This window comes from Lingula anatina, chromosome 2, assembly GCF_051362555.1.
Source record: "Lingula anatina isolate TDL-2025a chromosome 2, LinAna3.0, whole genome shotgun sequence".
Lineage (NCBI taxonomy): Eukaryota > Metazoa > Brachiopoda > Lingulata > Lingulida > Lingulidae > Lingula > Lingula anatina.
In genome coordinates this window covers 6,858,648-6,880,620 of record NC_141768.1, presented here as the reverse complement: position 1 = coordinate 6,880,620, position 21,973 = coordinate 6,858,648, and the positions used below count along the sequence as shown (strand labels likewise).

The 21,973-nt window shown below is 35.3% G+C and overlaps 2 protein-coding genes across 4 annotated transcripts; one reads left to right on the top strand and one right to left on the bottom strand.

Annotated features, from left to right (window-relative positions):
- Positions 1-58: 58 nt before the first annotated feature.
- LOC106164982 (uncharacterized) lies at positions 59-12,211 on the bottom strand. The gene is made up of 18 exons (XM_087005193.1): positions 12,056-12,211; positions 11,540-11,701; positions 10,640-10,759; positions 9,150-10,140; positions 8,317-8,757; positions 8,056-8,141; positions 7,666-7,757; positions 7,191-7,321; positions 6,443-6,533; positions 6,093-6,193; positions 5,649-5,848; positions 5,317-5,383; positions 3,632-4,898; positions 3,026-3,168; positions 2,304-2,455; positions 1,896-2,074; positions 1,558-1,645; positions 59-1,054 (listed from the first exon to the last, which is right to left on the bottom strand). The coding sequence occupies exons 2-18, from the start codon at positions 11,699-11,701 to the stop codon at positions 932-934; spliced, it is 4,434 nt and encodes a 1,477-aa protein (XP_086861319.1). The 5' UTR covers positions 12,056-12,211; the 3' UTR covers positions 59-931.
- On the top strand, positions 12,206-21,921 carry LOC106165217 (renalase). 3 transcript variants are annotated; one of them, XM_087005199.1, is made up of 8 exons: positions 12,206-12,328; positions 15,487-15,640; positions 16,131-16,236; positions 16,778-16,923; positions 17,270-17,434; positions 17,645-17,818; positions 19,332-19,507; positions 21,444-21,921. In XM_087005199.1, the coding sequence occupies exons 2-8, from the start codon at positions 15,523-15,525 to the stop codon at positions 21,609-21,611; spliced, it is 1,053 nt and encodes a 350-aa protein (XP_086861325.1). In that variant the 5' UTR covers positions 12,206-12,328; positions 15,487-15,522; the 3' UTR covers positions 21,612-21,921. The 3 variants fall into 3 exon arrangements, with proteins under 3 accessions (XP_086861325.1, XP_086861326.1, XP_086861327.1); XM_087005200.1 differs by lacking the exon at positions 12,206-12,328 and adding an exon at positions 12,406-12,521; XM_087005201.1 differs by lacking the exon at positions 12,206-12,328 and adding an exon at positions 12,473-12,494.
- Positions 21,922-21,973: the final 52 nt, after the last annotated feature.

Below are 21,973 nucleotides of genomic sequence, written 5' to 3'. Positions count from 1 at the left end.
ATCAAGGACATGCAAGAAAGGACTACATAGGTTGAGAACAAATGTAACGGATACACAATGACATAGCATAAATTTAATTTGCCTTAACATTTATTGTGAGAACAGTCAATTTTACAAAGCAAGAACACCTTTCCAGACCTCAACTCTTTTATAACACTGCAAACACTGATAGTTTAAAACAAATCTGATGAAACTATAGTAGGAAAATGGGATAATGGCAATGACAATTTATCTGTAGGGATCAATGCAGGCAAAGGTTCAAAAAGATTCTCCTTACAAAAATTAAATATAAATAAGCTATGCTCATCACTATTGTTATAACATACATTATGAAAATTTTAAGAAATAATTTTGTTTTTGAGAGGTAATAGTAACTGTTGTTCGTGTTCAGCTATTGGTGTTACAAAAAAAAAAGTCCATACATCAGATTAGTTCAGTCTTATTTTATCATCTCAACTTGCCAAGGTACCCTTCTATAATACTATTCAAATGTGCAGACAGTTCTCATGTACCTAAGGTAAGATAAAAAATCTGATACACTTAAATATTTAAGTGTAATATTGCACAACCAAGTGCAGAAACATAATAAGAGTGCAACAAACAGTTCTGTACATTTTATTTGCCCCAACACAGAGGGACATCTAAATCAAATCAATATCTAAACGAACTGTCCTTCTCAACAGGAGCTGAAATTTCAAATCTTCTGAGGGCTGCTTCACCTTCATATCTCACTTAAAAAGTCCTTTGGTAGTTTAAATATTCAGTATTACCTATAGTTTGGCAGAAGACCAATAATAAACTACTATGTACAAATCCGCATACCATGTTTACCCATTGTTATAAAGAAGGGCTGGCACATTGAGGCCAGACTGAATCATGGATGCAGAAATATGACGTATCCAATAAGTGAAATAAAAGAAAAATTAAGACTTTAATTGTTCCCTTCTTCATCTGAATAATAAAAGTCTTTTTCTTCCTCCGAGTCTTCATCAGAAACTTCTTTCACCTGGAAAATGTCCGACTGAGGCATTGTTGTGGTGGCAGTTCTAACAGGCTGGAATGGAAGAAAAAGATGTGCATTGATTATGAATAATGCATAATAAGAGGTATATTATACAAATATTTAAACTGACCATATGGTTTCAAATAGTACTGCCTTAAGAAATGCCACAGGGTTTCATTTCATTATTTCCTGAGATTGATTACACAGATGTTTTTACTTGCTTTCTAAGCTTTGGGACTTTATGGGAAATAGGTATGTCAAATTTATGACCAGAAATTTAAAGGTGCACTTAAAAACTTTTTTTAATGCACAAAATATAAATTTGAATTAAAATATACATGTTACAGGTCATTTGCTGTCATTTCTTATGTCTCAGATAATCATAAAAATTGCCATTTATCAGCTAACAGCAATTCTGCAGTGAAATCAACACCAAGTTTACCAAAATGTAAGCTAGTCTTACCAACCACAAATAATGTGAACACTTCCAATTCATTCATGTCCACAGATTCTGAAGTGCAGCAGCAAAACATGCAAAAAAAATTTTATTATACCTTTTTTTCCTGTTTGCTCTCTGTTTTCTGAAGCAAAAATCCTTTCTTTCCTCTCTTCAATTTGTTTATGTACTGATCTACTTCATTCCTAAGGTCAAACAAAATAAACAGTGGTCAAGAACACAGTATAAAGGACTACATGAAATTTCTTATTAGTGAAGAGAGAGGTTGCACTTTAATGCAATCAAATTCTTAATGCACTCTAATTCTATCTTATATTATCTTTTATTGGAAATTATAAAATTTTAAAAATATATCAATATATGTGAAAATAAGTTTTGAATGTCAATTTTAAATTAGAATGAGCATTAAAAAATTATTAAATTAATTTTTTATACCTGTTAACAGATTTCAGCAAGCCTGGGCTGACTAATGTTGAATGTGGTGTCTTCTTTTCCGACCTCGGTGCCCAACGTCTCCCAGTCTTGACCACTGGAGTGAAAAACTTGCCCTTGGCGCCACCTACACTTACGTTAGTTTCATCTTCCTCTTCACTGCTGTCTCCTGGGGTGGGCAACTGGAACAACAATGACATTCTCTATAACTGTCGTATGACTAATTAAAGAGAGCAAAAATCAAATGTGGCTATTCTTCTAGTAAAAATGGGAGGATCCTTAAGATATTGATGATATTCAGTAACCTGAAATTAAAAAGAAAAAACATGGAAGGTAAGGTTAAATTTTTAATCTCAATGGGTTAACTATAACAACCAAAGCAGGATAGGTGTCTTTTTTTTCTTCACTTACCTTAACCTTTTTGGATTTTCTGAATGGTGTGGAGTCGAAGAAATCATCCTCATATCCATGCTCATGTTGCTGTATTAATTCTCGAAGTTGGCGTTTTCTCTTCATAGTGCCAACTTTACCAGTCAGTTCCACCTGTTGCTCCTTCACATCATCTGGAATAAAATGTGAACATAATACTAAGATATTGTGATGGTGATTATTAAAGATGTATTTGAAGTCAAATTACTGCCACAAAACCCCAACAAATTCCACTATATAGTTTTAAATAGTATCACTCAGAGAAATACCAAAGGAAAGTTTTCAGCACCTCATTTGAATAAGTACCCACTGCGTGCACTACTACATCCAAACATTGAAAAGATGATTATACAATGCATGTGCAGAACCTCATCATTTAGTGGACTTTTATGAACAGGTGGGATGGAAAAACAGGCCAATTTCCAACCAGAAATTTGAAGAAGGTACAACTATTTTTGGCTGAACACGAGTTTCATTTGGTTTATGACTTGGTATGTTGACTTTATTTTAGTAGTATTAGAAACTAGTAGAAGTAGTTTATATGCCTTCCAGGTAATCTATGCTCGCTTCTATGTAGCTTTTAAAAAATAACAAATATCACAGTGACAACCAGGAATTGTTTGGACACCTTAGTCAACATAGTCTGGAGCAGCCCTTTAACAAATGCTTCTGCATAGCAATGTGACACACATGGTGTAACTTACTCTTTTTTTTCTTCTGTGACTTCTCAGTGCTTGGCACCTCCTTCTGGTGGAACTGTTGACACTGGGAGGCAGAACGACTCCCTACTTTCTGTGCAATCACGTGCCAGTAAAGATCAGTGCTAGGGTGGACAGTGTGGAGAGCTCTGTAAAAAAACATAAAAGGTTTAATTCAGAACAGACTATTTGAAATGTTTTTCTATACTGCATGATACAGCATACCAATTAATTGTATTTCTACTACTGTAATATTAGCATTTTCAATACTCTCTCCAAAATTTCTGCATGAAAACCTTGCCTAATAATCATGGGGGCAAAAATACATGATGATATGCTCTTAAAAACTAAAAGCAAAACAACTTTTACCACAAAACACTAACACTACAACAAAAGAAAAATCCCCATCTACATCATGCATTAAGTTCCTGTACATAAAAAAGGGGATATCTGATACATTTTTGTGACCAAAATAATCCCCATTAGTGACTCATATTGACTTACAATTTCATCCCAATTTTTTTTTTTCAATTTGAGTTTTAAAGAAATGACCCCAAGATCACAATCTAGTAGATCCCCCAATTCTCAGGGAAGTCTTTAAAAAGCATTTACCTCTGAAGAGAATTAATTTCCTTCTGACTCCATTGTTCACTGGCATCACCATCCTCACAAGGGAAAGCTTTGCTTTGTGTGGTGTTCCGCCTCTCTCGATGACTGCCATTTTTTTTCTGAGCTCTACTCTCATGTATTTTTGTGGCAGTGTCAAACTGCCTTTCCTCACAGTTCCAGTCATTGGACCTGGTGCGCCTTTTGGACTTGCAAGCCTTAGCAGGAGCACTTCTTTTTGACAATGTCTTTTCTTCACTTCCTGTGCGTGAGTGTTTTTTCGTATTTGAACCACTGTCTTTATCAGGAGTCCATGCATCAGAATCATCACTATTATAATCAGTATTTTCAAAACACATTGTATAGTCTGCACCTTTGTTTGGTCTTGTTGATCTCTCTGCTATATTTTGTGTTATGCTCTTAGAAGTGCCCAGTAGTGCTTTGAGTTCTCTCTGCCCCACTTGGTTTTTCCTCTTTGAAGTTTTCAAAGATGCCCACCTTCCCCCTGGCTCAGTTTCAGAAGATATTTCAATGACCTCCATGTTGTCACTCTCCTTGCTGTGAAACTGCTTTACATTATTATCCTTTGGGGTACGTGTTCCAGAAGTTGAATTTGATGTATCTAACACACTGGAATAATCACCATGATCAGCTTGGCCATTTGAACTTTTCGGAGAAAAGTGTTCATCTTGATTTTTATCAAAAGCTGATGTCTCTGATGCTAAATCTACTAGCACCACCCTGGGCCCCTTGCAGCTGTTATTGGTCCCTTCCAACTTTTTTTCTAATTTTGCTGCTTTGTTGTAACAAGTAGTCTTCTGCTCTGAATCAGGCTTGAAGCGCTTTGCTCTCTCTGTATTCAGCACTCCAAGTATATCAGCCTGCAGATCATATGACTCTATGTCAATGTTTCTACTGGCAGAAGATTGACCACTGGGTATATAGTCAGTTTGTTTTTTCCTGTTGGGTGTAAATACTTCACTGGACATGGTGTCGGCATCAGACACCATTTCAAGATCAATGTCTTTATCCTTTGTTGTTACTGTGCTGCTTTTTGTAGCTTTCACTTTTAATAATTTTTTTTCCATAGAAACCTCTTTTTCTTTCAATTGTTTCCTTACATTTCCATTTTTTGGGGACTCTTGATCCATGCTCTTTTCCTTGACCACGATTTGACCTCTGACCTTCCTTGAACCCTCTGACGCCTCATCTGTCACCACATCAGCTAGTCTGGAAAAGCTTTCTTCTGAGTCGCTGACTGTAGTACTGGGATCTGTAATAAACACACAGGGGAATCTAGTATATTACACAAAGAGGTGAACATATAAGCCAGACTGCATAAGTCTAACGCTACATGGGATATGAAAATTAGTTCCAATTATACAAAGATTTACATTGGGCAATGTTAAACAAAATCAGTTCCAAAAGATTTGAGATAAACAATAATTTAAGTCATAAAGTGAGTTATAAGAGGCCTTCACAGTATGTATGATAAATCATGGCAAATTGACACATTCAAGAAATAATTTGATATCAAAAGTACAAAAGAACTCATCCTCCAAATAGTTTCTTTGGTAAAATAAACTTAAAAGTTGTGTTTGGTAATTTGGTACCCAAAAGAGTTTATGAAAACTGTCAGGGGGGAGAGAGAGAGAGAGAGAGTGAGTTAAGAGAATATAAAAAGTGGTTACCTTCTTTATGTTTTTTCCCCTTTTCCAACAATCTCTTCTTCATCAGCTCCTTTAATCTAAGAGATCTCTGCAATAATTTCAAGTCAGTGTTAACCAATTGCAAATTACCATAACTTTTCCAGAATCTCCCTGTTAATTTGGCATCAAGAAAAAAATTAAATGAACGTAATAAGCAACAAGAACTGTCACATGCACAGTTATATGTACTTATGATTGTGACTTCAACAACTTTTATAGTCAAAACAACAAGACCTTTACTAAGACCTACATAAGACAGGAATTTTTTTTTAATCTGAGACCATCTGAACAGCCAACAGAAATGACCCACTTACTTCATCAGTCTTAATGTTCACATGTCTAGAACTGCTGATACTGGTGTTCATGGCAGCTGAAGGGGGCGTGACCTCCACTAAGTCTAAGTCTGCCTGGGGGAAGCTCTTCACGCGCTGACAAGCCCACCATGCTAACTGAGGAAACACACGACGTCCGCTGCGCGTGCGTGGCAAATCTTTGACATTAATGTCAGATGAATCTACAGACAAAGAAAAGGTATAATTCATAAAATAATAACATTTGCAAATACAACTGTCAGTAACATATTTGGTATTCTTAAAATAATGATTAATATATTAGTAAGTAGAAAAAATGCTTTATTCTGGTCAGGTCAATAATTCTATTAATACAAAGAAATATTGCACATTTTTTTCAATATTTCAATTTTACTTCCAACCTGTAAATACCCTAACCTTACCATGACAAGTTTCATAATAACTCACCTGATAATAATGAATGACTTTTGTTTTTCTGGGTTTTTTTGCTGTTTTTTGGGGTAGACTGAATCTCTTGAAATTTTTCAGGTTTCTTTGAACTTTTGCTTCTAAACAAGAAGAAAAAAAACAAAAATTACCTTCAGCACACTCATATGAGAATAAAAAGCATATTTTTGTCAACAAAATTATTAGTCTTGCAGTGAGCTCTATAACTTCAAATTCAATACTCAATAATCTATAAAGAACATAAGAAGTATAACTATTAACCAGTAAAACTTTTTACTGATAGATTTAAATGAAAATTATACATCATTTGATAATTAAGAGTTCAAAATCAGTGTGTTAGCTTCAAACACCTGTCTTCCTCTTCAAAGTGCTTGCTGATCACCTCTCTCCACTCAGAGGGAAAACCTTTTTTAAATGCATTCACTGTCTTCCGGGAGAAGCCTACAAACACAAGAGCAGATAAAACATTGGACATGACAATTTTCAAAAATCTTATGATTGATCCTTTTGTAAACAGAATAAATTACAAAACTTAGCCACAAAAGTCTACCTTTTAATTGCATTTAATATTCAGGCTGATAATTTCTTTATCCTTGGGACTCTTTTTCAACAGCTGATAAGGTAAGTCAAAACCAAGATTGTAGGCAGCAAACAAGACCAGAAATATATTTTACATCAAACTACAAAATTCAGTTTTTACTACACTCTACTAGTCTTCTCAACATAAGTTTATTGAAGGTATAATAACTCCTCATTTTGGCAGGAAAAGTGCCATAAAACAGATTTTCCTGAGGTAAACCATAATGTTCTCATACTTACCAATGGTTAATGAATCCATTTCAACATTCAAATTAAAAAATTACCAAATAAATAGTGGTTTGAGCGGCGCACATGCCAAACCCATAACTATATCATGTTATTCATTTGCCCTTTGTTAGCAAATAATCATCCTATCTTTTAAGGAGACAAACATTAAAATGCAACATTATGTGTCCAGATAAATCTTGCATTAATCAATCTATTATATGTTGACACACTTAAAACAAATATTCCAACCCAAAATGCCAAACTTTTTTTTTTTTTTTTGAAACGGCCTACCTGCATCCAGAGTGTATTCCCTGTCTATGGGACCCACCAGTACATATTGGGACCCAGTGTTGGACTGAACTCGAGAGTTGCTCAAACGTTTTACTATGGCAGTGCTGTGCCAAAAGTCATCTTCTCTACCTCTGAAAACACACACAATGAGACCTTCATTAATCTTCTCAACATCTCTACACAGAAGTTATGCTTATTCCCTTTACAGCTAATAAAGTTGTATCCTGTTAGATTATGTTTACAAAAGGCATTTAGAAACTATATTCTGGTCTGTTCTAATGCTACTTGGACTTAACATTTTCATTTTTGTTTTGACCATTTTAAAGTTCTGACTCAAAAACAATAAAATCAATAACTAAATTATTTTCTCAACAAGTAATGTAAGTTTTTCCAAGTCCTTATCTCTTCCTTAGTAAGCAGATTTACATAATCACACAGGTCTATCACTGGACCATGTGTAGGCCACATCACTTACTCCACTTTCCCTTCTACAAATACACCTTTACAGGAATTTATGGGTCTGATGATCCACTCGGTGAGCACGTACTCCTTTACTTTCTCTTTTGGCTGAAGAGTGAAATACAATTGTAACCTATAAATTAGTTATATCCAATTGATATGAACTAAGATAATAGCATCAATAACTTAAGAGCAAATAATGGTATTTTTCTATACCCTTTAATGCTCTATATTCTCTTATTGCTGTGCTACTACCTAAAGTAAATCAAAAACAAACTTCAAACTCTTTATTTACTTTTTTTCTTCTAATTCGCGTAACTTTTAAGCAAAACAGAAAGATGATAGGCTTGAGGTATTAGCTTCATTTTTATCCAAAATGAAAGCTGGCACATATAACTATACAAACCATGGAGGTTGTGGGTGTTTCATGCAGAGTGTTAGATCTTGAAGAACGTGGTGTCACTGCAGGCGTTTCTTGCGTCTTCTTTTGTGCTAAAATATCATTCAAGTTTATTAGCCAGGAAAAGTCACAAGACTGAAAATAACAATATAATACTAATAAAGTTAATGAGTTTATGAAACTGTGGTATCAAATTTGCTATTCAGGATTACAAATAATTCAAATGAAAATTGCATTGCAAAATTTTCTCCAGACACAATTACATACAAAATTTATGCCCAGCCTCTGATTTCTTTGCTTTTTTGTGATCAAGCTGCACAGCATTCTTCTTGATTGTGTTGCCTTGGTTCCTGCTGCTGGGCGTATCAGTGTCAATATTCATCTCAGAGGATGCACTGGATCTCTTCTTCCGGGAGAGGGACTGGGCCAAGTTTTGTTGAGGTCTTTTAGGACTCTCAGTATCAGAATAAGTCTCTGCTACTGGAGAAACATGCTTTTTACTAAAAGGTTGCTTAATCCTTTTTATTTGAGATCGATTTTTTGAGGTTTCCTCTTTAAAATCACTGTCCCTTTTTGTATATGTATCCATATCTACTTCTGGCGTAGACCGTCTGGACGTGGTCTTTTTTTTATTTGAATCTGAAAGTCCAGTCAATAAATCAACCTCATCCACCATATCTTCCTTAGCATCTTCCTCAAAAGTGCCACCTGTGTTTAAAAAAAATCCCACCAATTACTAGTCAATGAAACCTAGGGATGTTAAATTCATCAAAAAAGTAGAGGAGAACAAATGAGAAATCTACATTAATGTAGTTCTGATTTCAAGCTGCAACTGTTCTGAGTTTTTGTTTCATAACCTTAGATATAACATGATATATAGGTCTACAGCATCCTAAGTTTATGGAGATCAATTGTCATCTAGTTGAGATAAGATATATATATCAAATTTTCTGGACTTCCAATGGTGTAATTAACACATAACACAACTGGTCAGATGAATGCCTCATGCAGAGGGAGCAATGTTATCATAATTTTAGCTTTCAAAGCAAGTCCAGAAAGTTAGTTAAGCAAATGTATGTAACTACTAGTATACAACTTACCATTGTCTGAGTCACTTAAATCAGTTTCTGACTCTGAGGTGGAAAAGGTGTCAGCATCATTCTGTGTCCTTTTCGTGTCTGCCTCATCATCCTCACGTCTGTCACAACTTGGGTCCCTTACAGAAGTGCTGCTTTTAGATTGTAAAACATCTTCAGCACCGATATCTTCTATTTCTGAACTCTCTTTATGTAGTGATAATCTCTCAAAAGTCTCAGGAGAACTGCACTGTCTTTCACCATTTTCGTCTGTGTAAGGTTTAAGCTCATCAATTTCGTCTTCTATACCATCAGACATATCAGGTCCTTCCCCAAGTGCCTGAAGGTCCAATACCTCGCTGTCCATGTGTACATTATTCAGTCTGTCAGCTTGGGAGACCTGACTCACTTTACTACTCTCATAAGAATATCGACCACTACCAGCCTTTTTTACACCACTTTCATCTGGGCTTTCTCTTCCCTCCAGTTCTTCATTTTTCGACAACTCTTTAACTTTGTCCAACTCTTGAATCAACCTGCAAGGTCTTTTACTGTAACAAGACAAAGGACTTGTGTATTCAGGATAGTGATTTTCAGCACTGACATCCAGAGAGGTATCTCTTCTGTCTGGCATTCTACAGACAACCACCTGCTCATCCCTGATGGCCACAAACTCAGGGGTCAGACTTTTCAATGGCACATGTTTTCTAGGGGATCCAGGTGGGGTTGCACTATCACAACTGTCTGGGAGATATGCATTCTGGTAGACAGGTGATGAAACTGTGTGAGATTGTGCACGGAAATGTGAAACAGACTCATGTGAATGGGAATCTTGATGGAAATCTCCCACAGAGCTGCCAGAGGAGTTAAGTGAAGGACCTGGGATGGCACTGACACTGCCGCTGTGAACAAAAGATGTACTTCTGTTTAAGGATGGTTGAATTGTGCTCGGATCATAATATGTAGTAACACTGGCAGGATCTGCTCCAATACTGTGTGGTCTGTTGATAAACACCTGAAAATAATAAATAAATTGGTTAAACTTTGTAAATTCCACATTTAAGTTATATAAGCAACATAAGCTTCCTACTACAGTCTTGTTCACACGGACACACAGTTGTGAGTAGTTGTAATATCATCTAAGGGATGTTATAATGACAGGCATACAAAGGTTAACTAATATCTATCAAATGTTGCTTAGGTGAAAGTAAAAACTTGTCTTACTACTCCATCTTTCCCCCTGTAAATACCCAACAATTTAAGACAATGAACCCATGTTTTTAATACTGCTATCTAGGCTCCAAAATGGCAACAAGTACCAACATTTAAGATACCCAAGAGAATAGAAAAATGAAATAATCAATAACTTAACAAACCTGTCTATACTCAAATAATGACTGAAATTTTTTTTAATTTGGAAAACAGTGAATTGGTAGCATTACGGAGTGAGTGTTTCAAAAAAGAAAAAGAAAATTCCAAGCCTTGAAAACTGTGATGACCTCATAGCCTCCTACCTGTGTCTCAGCCCTATGAGTGTTTACCAGAGGAGTGCTTTGTGGTACAGGCACCTTAAGTATCCTAGGTGCAGGAGATATTACAGTAGGAGGTGGCTGAGCCAACTTTTCTGCATACAGCTGAAAAATAATGCCAGATATGCTTTGTGGATGAAATATTTCTACAATTACTCCATTTCCTGATTTAAAATAATCATATAAATAAAAGGTTTACAATTAAAATAGAAATCATCTGTTGTGTTATCAACAATCCCATTCAAACAGGCAATTTTAACATGGATAAAATCTAACCCCAGTGATAGAAATGACTTGATGAGGTAGATGGCTTGTATTATCTCCCCCTCTTTTATTTATTTATTATTGTTGTAATTTATTTTTTTTGAATGTTTCTTCTCTGAAATCCAGTGCAAGAACAAGTTTAATCTACTGTGAAACTTTGCTGCTCAAACCATGTTTTTTTCACAAGATATATGGTATATTTATAGTATTAAAATGGTTACTTTTACTTTCTTTTCAGAACAAATTTTAATATCTTAAACATGTTAGCCTTGTTAAATAAACCATTTTATACTTGACTTATCTGAACACAAGAAGTAAATTTTGATCACATTTTAACAGTGAATGCCATGTTGCTAAAATCAAATTAAGTTCCTCCTGATGAATCCTGTAGTCAAACTTTAAGACTTTTTAATTTTCTCAGGATGTGACAGAGTTCTGGCAAGCATTAGGAAAGGAGGGTCAAAGATTAGTAAGTCAGAGAAAAATAACATTTACCCCAGGAGATTTTGCATAAAGTTTTTGTGGGAAAATATAACACTGTGCAACTTTAAATATATATTTTCTCAAATGGACTTCTCAGAAACCTGCTATGTCCAGCATATGTATAAAAAAATGGCCAACCTGTGCTATCGGGCTGGCTACATATATGTTTTCTACCATGGATGTCCTTTTCTGTCCAAATGCTGCTGGGCATCTTTCTTTGCTGGTATTATACATACTCTCATACAGTGTGACCAACTTTCTCTGGCTTTCGACTAGGTAGGGGTGTCCATTAGAATGCATCTGGAATAATTTAATATTGGCATTAGACGTAAAACAGTAAAGGTAAAGGGTTTTACAACAGGATATATATGAAATTTCTTGTGATCCAATGTGGAAATGAATTCCTGACATAATTAAATTTCTCAACATTAATAGTCCAAATTTCGGTTAAATGAACTGTAGAGGATACGGAAAAAGTGACTTGCAAGGTCTTTACTAGACGCAATCCAAGGAACACAATATTCTCTTATTTACGAACTAAACCAGTTTAAATCAAGTTTGTTGAAAATTGAAAAGTTAAATTATTATAAGGGTGAGAAAGTTATAAAATGCAACGCCAGTGCACAGAACGTAAATTCCATACACTACACTTACCCTGGAGATAATTAATTTACAGTCAGCAACATAATGAAAAAATGGTATCCACAGTAAATAGTTGTAAAACACGTCGAAACTAACACAGACGTGTTTGCACAAACCGCCATAACCGGTCTTGATACGATAGATGGCGCTTTGGGAATGCAGCTGAAAACGAGGTCAAATCCTGGAGTTGGAACTTGGGGAGAACTGACCAGGGAAGAATGGTGTTTGCAAACCAACCCAAACCAACCGAAGTTTAGTTGTGTTTTGCATGCATAAATTTTGAAGGTAAAAATCAGGAATTCATTGAAACAAGTAAATGACACTGTCAAAACTCTGGCGTGATCGTTCTAACTGTGGCAGACCCACACTCACCTGGCGCAATGCAACAGTTGCAACTGGCATGTACCAGTACAACATACCGGGTACAACAATAACTTAAGCCAGATGCCAGGTGAGACAGTGGACAAGACGATGGGCGGTATAAGCATGCTTTAAAGAAACGTTTCATATTGTATAGTTGGAAATAATGTTTCAAGTGTGCTGTTTTAAAGTACATAATTGAATTTACTTGTACTGTAAGTATTAACCCTCAAGCTTTCAGGGGCCTCGCAGGCCCGGTGTCACGTGAAGAAACCGTCGTCGTGAATAAACCGTTCTGACGGATTATTCACGCGGGGTTAGCAGTCTGTTGACTTACAGTTCGTAGCTGCACATGCATTTCCAACGTTTCCCCGTAGAGAAAGTTGTAGTATTATCAAACACACAATTTCTTTTTAATGAAAATGACTGTACTCTGAATTGAAAGAACATTGTAGCGTGAGTCTTAGATCTACCACGTTTTGCACACAGAGCAAAACAGTTCAGTCACGATCAAAAGCTCACTTCCAACATTCCCCCGTATACTGTAGTAATAAGATTATCAAATACATACTCTCTCATGACGAAAACCACTGAATTATGAATTGAAAGATGATAGGTCAGTGCAAACATAACGCCTACTTAGGACGACATCGTCATACCGGAAGTTACTTCTTTCAATCTACCCTCAATGCGCATGTGCAGAACGGTTTCGTCACGGCACGGGTCTATCACGCCACACCGGCCCATGTATCTTTTGCTCTCTCTTCGTTTGCATGAGGTTTTGAGCCTGGTCCTTTCATGTAATCCTCTAGCAACTTATACCCCATCAATGGATTAATAATTAGTTTTGAAATAATTTACACCATGTGTAGAAATTAACTTTTCCAAAAGTTAGTCCCATTTCCTGGAAACCGGGCCTCTGAGGCCCGGTCCCTTGATAATTTTACTTCCACATGGGATAAATAAGTCTATGTAACCTCAAATATCTTTGCTATCAAATGCTTTACACAAGCAATATCATGTGTGCTATGACTATCAGTATGGTCAATGAAATCTGCCTGTGAAAGATTCAAGACCTGGAGGAATTATTATTTATGAGTAATCAGTCACCTTGGTCACCTGATATGCAGATATCAGTTTAAATCTATCATTATTACATACCTGATAGACTGAGCTACCTTTGAGAAACTTTCCATTTTGAGAAAAAAAAAAAGATTTTTCCGCATGTTCCATACACAGTGTATACTCACCCAGGTGGAGGTAAAGCGAGCAAAGGACCGTTGTAACATGAAAATCTGACTCCCATGAAAATCTGACTCCCCCCATGAAAATTTGACTCCCCCTCCACAAAACTTCATAAATCTTATTTTACTTGAGTATATGACTTTGCGAAACTTTCCATTTTGAGAAAAAAAAAATGATTTTTCCGCATGTTCCATACACAGTGTATACTCACCCAGGTGGAGGTAAAGCGAGCAAAGGACCTTTGTAACATGAAAATCTGACTCCCATGAAAATCTGACTCCCCCAGTCAGATTTTCATAATGAAAATCTGACTCCCCCCATGAAAATTTGACTCCCCCTCCACAAAACTTCATAAATCTTATTTTACTTGAGTATATGACTGTGATCTTGTAGTATGTAAAATGGAGGATACATTGGCAATTTTTTTTAGTTTGCAGGTGAAAATTTTCATGAAAAATAAGAAAATTTAAAATGTGCACTTTACCGCCCATTGTCTCCCTTATGAAAAAGATATTTATTTGATATTGGATGATTATTTCTACATCTTTCCTTTATATTTACTTTATGAAGATTATATTGGAAATATTTGAAAGTTTGATGGTAAAGTATTGGGTGAAAAAACTAAAAAAAAAAAACATGAAAAATAAGAAAATTAAAAATGTGCATTTTATCACCCAGTGACTCCCCTGTGAAAAAGCTATCTATTTAATATTTGATGATCATTTCAAAATCTTTACTTTTACTTTATGAAGATTATATTGAAAATATTTGAAAGTTTGATGGTTAAATATTGGGTGAAAATACAAAAAAAAAAGAAAAAAAAACATGAAAAATAAGAAAATTAAAAATGTGCATTTTATCACCCAATAATTCCCCTATAAAAAAGCTATCTATTTAATATTTGATGATCATTTCAACACCTTTCTTTAACTTTTACTTTATGAAGATTATATTGGAAATATTTGAAAGACTATAGGGAGTCAAAATCCTATGGGTACAAGAATGCAAATTTATTATCCATTTAAAATCATCAATCCCCATTTTTCATTCAGCTTTGGGAAAAATGAGAAAAACAACAGCAAATATAATGGGAGTCCATAGGAGTCCAAATCCCATGCATATGAAAATGAAGAATTTCGTAAATTATTTTCACCCAGTATTTTACCATTCAAACTTTCAATTATTTTCAATATATTCTTCATAAAGTATCCTAAAAGAAAAGATGTCAGAATGATCATCAAATATCAAATAAATAGCTTCTTTATAGGGGAGTCATTGGGTGTTAGAGTACAAATCCTTAATTTTTCTTATTTTTCATGTGTTTTTTTTTTCACCCAATTTTTTACCATCAAACTTTCAAATACTTTCAATATATTCTTCATAAAGTATCCTCAAAGAAAAGATGTCAGAATGATAATCAAATATCATATAAATAGCTTTTTCATAGGAGATTCCTTGGATGGTAAAATATAAATCTTTACTTTTTTTTTTTTTCATGAAAAGTTTTACCTGCAAACTTTTTTTTTTTTTTTTTTTGGGGGGGGGGGGGGGGGGGAGTCAAAATTTCATAGGGGGAGTCACATTTTAGGGGAGTCAGATTTTCATGGTGCACCGGGCCTCCGAGGCCCGGTTTCAGGGTTTATGTAGGGTTCCATTTCCTTGTGGATGAAGGTTAACTGTCACAGTACTACAAGTCAGCCTGAAATGTCACCTCCTCTTGTTAGATACTATTCAATGTCTATGCTAGCACAAAAGTATTATTATTTTTATTTTATTATTTTTATTATTTTTTGTGTGTGTGGTTGCAACATAAATAAATAATGACAGTGATCTTTCAGATAAAGATTAAGTGGACCTATTAGATTGTCACCATTATGAAGAGGATACTCCTTGTTGGTGGTGGTCTCACGGCGGCCTCCACTGCCTCTTTGCTCAGACAGTCTTTAGGACAGCAAGCTGAGTTGGTGCTTTGGGATAAGGCTAGGGGAGCAGGTAACCATACTTATTTTGTATTGTATCTAATTATATTCTGCTACATTGTATATATTTCTGATGAGCTGTAGGACTGAAAGGTTGCATAAAAGGAAAAAATGTACATGTTACTGTTGGGTATTTCCTTCAGTTAATATGGGGTATTGCCATTTGGTAGCTGTGGGCTATTACATATACCTGCAGTTACAGTAACTGTGGGGTGTTGTCATTGGGTAACTATGGGGTATTGTCATCATAGCTACCTGAAGGCAATACCCCACAGTTACATGTGGCTAATGTAATGTATTACCTTCAGTTAACTGTGGGGTATTGCCATTTGGTAGTGTGGAGCACTGCCTTCAGGTAAGTAGGGTAATGCCTTCATGTAACTGTGGGGTATTACTTTCAGGTAAATGTCAGGTATTGCGTACTAGGTAATGAAACTTGAAAGGTGTTACCGCTGTACTTATTCAAATTCTTATGGAAAAATTTTCAACTCTTTCGTGTCCAGGTGGCCGAATGAGCACCAGTAGAAGTCCTAATGATGGGGCGTGTACTGCAGATCTTGGAGCACAGTACATTACAGCAACACCAAGCTATGCTGAAAGTCACAAGAAGTAAGGGGATAGGGTATTGTCTAACTTCTATTGGCTTAAATCCACCTTTTTCTCTTTAGATAGTCTGTACTTGTGTCATTTTGATAAGGCACATTATACCTTTCTTGAATTTTTATGCAAATTGAAAAGGTAAGGAGTGCAAGTAACCGTTCACTGCGCTCAAGTCCAGTTAAGAAAACAATGGACTAAAATGTATTTTAATAGTTTGGGATTTGATATATATAGGTGGTCAGCAAGCTACATCGTATGTACGGTATTTTGTATCACTACCAAATACATATGCAATCCCTTTGATAGTGGCATATAACATTTTAAACAGTATCTTAACACAATGAACCTGTTATTGAGTTCATAAAGTGCAAGTTGAAACTTCTTCATGGGAGTCACTCATGAGCTACATATATTTTCTGTGATGTTTGGTAAATTGATATATTGTATGATCTAATAAATATGTATTGCATGACGTAATATTATAAGATATACCAGTAGATGTCACAAATTGCTGGTTAATGCTTACAATATTCACACCTTTTGTATTTAGATTCTACAATGACTTAATCAACAGTGGGGTGTTAATGCCATTAAAAGATAGCATAGAGGGGGAAAGGGTCCATCCTGAAGGTACCAGCCACTATGTCACACCTCATGGCATCAGCTCCATAGTGAAACACTTTCTGAGTGAAGCAAGTGAGTGTTATGTTATACAGTAGACCATTTGATGTAGCTTGGCAAGGTTGTCAGTATTTTATGTGTAAGTTGTTTGTGTTCAGTGTAATTTACAAAAAAATAAATAAAAAATAAAACAAGGGGGATGGATAGTCAAGGAGAAAAAGAAAAACTAGAAACAGAATGATATGCATAGATTAGTAGAACTTGAAACCTTGCTAACATGTAGGTATGACTCCAATAAGATATTTCAAAATTTAGATATAAAATATTGAACTGAAGTTTGCTTAATTTATTATATAAAATGATCTTTAAAGCTAACTGGACATCATTGATATTTCAACCACTAGATCTATTTTCATTTTAGATGCTGATGTTCAGTTTGGACATCATATTGTGGATGTAAGCCTTGATGGGACATCTTGGAAAATAACAACATCAAGTGGAAAATCAGAATTATTTAACTGTGTAGTTTTGACAATGCCTGTGCCACAAATCCTTCAACTTAAAGGAACAATAGCCGATATAATAGGTATTTATTTGCACTACTCCTTGTCAGTATGAAGTGTGAGTACAATATGAGTGAAATGTTTGCTGCTGACACATTTTTTTCTGAAAATGGCTGAACTCTCGCCCTCAATTTTTGTTTAACTTGTATGATTATTTTGATAAAATAGTTCCAGATATAATTGCATTATGCTTTATCCCAGTATTTGTGAATAATAGATGATTTTTTTTCCAGAAAAATCTCCTGAGCAGAAGCAGAAGTTAGAAAATGTCTCATACTCTTCTCGCTATGCCTTGGCATTATTCTACAAACCGGGAGTAAAATTAGAGATACCATGGACTGCCAAGTACTTCTATGATGGTCCTTGCATTAGGTTTATATCTGTTGATAACAGGAAGCGGGGAATAAGTAAGACTGATATTTGGCATTGAAGAATCAGTTGTATTGGATTATATATATATATATATATATATATATATATATATATATATATATATATATATATATATCAGGGGCGTAACCAGACCTTTAAAAATTGTACGCACAGATTTTTAAAATTCCCAGCAAAATGTAGACTAACGCAAGAGATGAAGGACAGCGTAAATCACAGCATATGTACCACACATCGCAGCTTAATTTCCATTAATAATAAAAACATCATTTAGACCCCATTTCCAGAGATTAGATCGATCTACTTTAGATCGACCTAACTCCCTGGGGGTTCACGCTAAATAGCTGTCAGCCGAGCGGACACGAAAGTTAATTACCCCCTTACAGCTTGTAGTAGGCGGGACGGACAATTAAGCCGGATTATCTGACAGTAATCTAGTGAGACTCCCCGCGGGGATAGATCGATCTAAAAGCTCTGGGAATACAGCCTTAGTCAGAAATATTCTCGCAATTAAAAAAAGTTTCAATATACTTATTACCCAGAACGGTATATTTATTTAAAAGGAGGCTAGCTTCGCATACGTGGAACGCCCTTCGAATAATCCTGGATCCGCCTCTGAGTTGAACTAATATACGGTTTCATTCACCTTACATGTGGATGCATGGCTCCCCAAAACAACCAATTGTACGACACGACAGAGCTCTGATACATCTAAGTTTTATTATTTGTTTGTAAAAATTGCCCATGTCACCCTGTTAGTTTGGAGGGGTAAGCTGGGTCATGTCCGTTTCAAAATTCTTTGACGCTTTGCAGGAAAAATCCTTCCTTTGTTTCTCTGGCTCCTTATAAAACCTGGTGTCCAGATTTTATCTAGTGCCCTCAGGGTTGCGGGAACTGCTCTTTGAAAATAACACTCAGGTAGATTTTTACCCGAGATAAATATCGCCAGCAAGAATGCGTTCCATACTCTCGAGAAAGAGGGTTCAGGAGAGTTTTGGGCCACTGAACCCTTCAATTAAGAGGTAAAGGAAGTTGCTGTTAGATGGACGATTAAGATAAAACTTGTTAAGGTTTCAGGCATTGTTAACCTCAGTTCAATAAAAGTATGCAAGACGGGGGGGGGGGGGGAGGATTTGTTTATACAGGTGACTTTAATAAGCAGAGGATTTTTTTATATTCCGTGAAAAATACACTAAATTTATATGAAATAATAAAAAAATTGTAAAATTGTATGGCCAAAAAATTGTACGCACAGTGCATCCGTGCGTATGCCTAGTTACGCCCATGTATATATATATACTAGCATATCATTATGTATGTTTTCTAAGAGAGATATAAAGAAAATGGAAATTCAAAGAAAAATGTTTTGTTTACTTCAGATATGAAAAGTTTGGGGTTTTTTAACACATATGGAAAAAGTTGCCATTTGTACATATATTTTTAATTAATTATTTAATTGTTACAATATCTCATTAAATGTTTCAATTATTTATATTTATTTCTATTATTTTTAATGTTCCTCCATTACAGCTGACCCAAGTGTAGGAGAATCAATTATAGTCCACACCAGTGTCCCCTTTGGTTTAAAACACTTAGAAAAAGAGCTTAAAGAGGTACAGCCAATAATTATGGAACACTTAAAGGAGTTTATCCCAGACTTGCCTGAACCTGATAATATCAAATGTCAGAAGTGGAGGTATTCACAGGTAAGGACTAGTACCCAAACCTGAGGAAGGTTTGCCAGTGTTGAAGGACAAAGTACAAAAAGCATTGCTCATACTTTTTACATAATAGGGGAAGTTTTGATTGCCTGAGTATGAACACAAAAACTTTGAGGTCAGTAGTTCGTTATTTTGGTGACATGGGTAGTGCATTGTGGCATGAGTGAACAAAAACTTGCTCAGCTCACAAAGTAGTTTCCATTTCACATGAAATAAGCAGTCATGCAGCCATTTAAATCAATGGTTTGGTCTTATTTTATCAAAGAAAAAATTAAACATCGGATTTCGATATATGTTTATAGAATATGAACTTGGTGCGTACATGACAGTTTTGATGAAGATTTCTCAAAATCTTAAGCTGCACTGTTAAAATACAAATTGAAAAAAAACAAGGGGTCATGGTGATCATAAAGTGATGGTGTTCCATAGTTCACAATTTTTACTTCATTCTTCATAGTTCATCATTTGTGAAACGACTCCTTTTGAAATTCAACAATTTTTTTAATGTAAAGATGTCGGGTCATGTGATGAGAACATGGACATGTGTTTGAATCTAAGTTCCTTATTGGAATAGCAGGTCATGTATTTTTGGTCTAAACACAAATTACTGATTAGTTGCTTGAGTGGGGAAGCATGCCCCTAAATTAAGAGAGTCTACTGAGAAATCAGCTACTTAAAGCAGTCTACTCACACATGTTACATACAACTGTAGGCTTTTATCCTTATTGATTTGTTGGTTGTCATCAAACTGCAACATGCTTTCCCTTTATTTCTTGAGATGATTGAAGTTTAGTTTATTAAGTCTGACCTAACACACTTCAGCAGTCTAATGGTAATTACTCAATCTTTTCAATGAGGGGTAAATTTGAATTTTACAGAAACTATTTTAAGCCATAATTTCGTAAAATTACAACATTTTTATTAAGTGGTGACAACAAAATTACAAAGCAAGCTACTCTGCAGTTAGTTCTATGCAGTAAAAGCACCACAAATGCTGTATGGAAGAAAACTTTTTGTGATTATAAAATTATGTATCTAAAAGTTTGATAATTTTTGCCCATTGAAAAGATTGAGCAATTACTTTCGGGTCTATTGCAGTTCAGGGGAAACAGGCTCAATGTTCACATTGAAATGGAAACCTATTAATTTATCATGTGTTAATGTAAAAAAAGTATTGCTCTGAAATGTAAGACCCTGTTTTATCCCTCTAGGGCTTGTTTCATAAAAGAAATAAAGCCTGAAAACTGGTCTAAACTTAAAGACCAAAAGTTTGGCCACATTGTCACCAGCTAAACCAGTACTAGTCCAGTTTATCATAATACTCCATCTGTTTTAAAAGTCTATTTTCTAAAAATCTATTTGCGGTATCTTGTGATCACGGTCTGTGCCCTGAATACCCCACGGCGTAATTACGGGCAGTGCGAGCCAGTTACTTCCAAAGCTGTAATTAATTCTCAGCGCTTCCAGTAATTACGCCACGGGGTATTCAGGGCACAGACCATGATCACAAGATACCACAAATAGATTTTTAGATTTTTAGAAAATAGATTTTTCACGTAAACGGTCCCTAACAGATCGGCAGATCAAATATGGCCTACCCACATGAAAGCTTGCCACATAATCCCCACAGGGAATCTATTCGGTATCTATTAGGGAATTATGCAGCAAGCTTTCAAGTTGGTTGGCCATATATGATCTGTGGATCTGTAAGTCCATTGACTTTTTTTTCTCTGAATGCACCCTTTGTGTTTTAGTGGACAACTATGGATTTGTTTTGACCTGAAATAAACCAAAATTTTGGTTTAAAAGTTTAGACCAATTTTAAGGCTTTTACAGTTAAGTGAAAGCAGGCCCCAAAATTCTTGTGCAATCAATGTCTGATATCTTGCCAACTGCTCAACCGTGCTTGGTTTCTCCTCAGGTTCATAAGCCAGTGGATGGAACTCCAGGATGTATGGTACTACACCAGAGCCCCCTGTTGGTGTGCGGTGGAGATGCATTTACTCATTCCAATATGGATGGATGTTTAGTGTCTGCATTGAAACTAACAGAAACAATATGCAAAAATGTCAGCAATGCTAAAGTATAGTTTGGGCACTTGTTAAAAATGATAATGTTCATGTATATGGTGCATTTTACCTGGAACATGTTGTTAACGGCCTATTGTTCTTTAAAACTATGAAATTATGTATCATTTTACATATTTTGAAAAAGGTCAGAACTGGTGTATAATCATTAAGAAAATGGCTTCAATTTACTCAGTTTTACTTAATATGAATTGTAATTTATTTGATAATCAGGTCAGAGAAGTTTACTTCTTTAAAATCCTATATTTAAAATGTATATTTAAAAATTGATTATTATTATTAGCTGTGAAAATAAACTTTATGATTAATTAATATGGTTTAACCATTTTCCACATAATGATGCCAGTTTGCTATTCAATTAGGT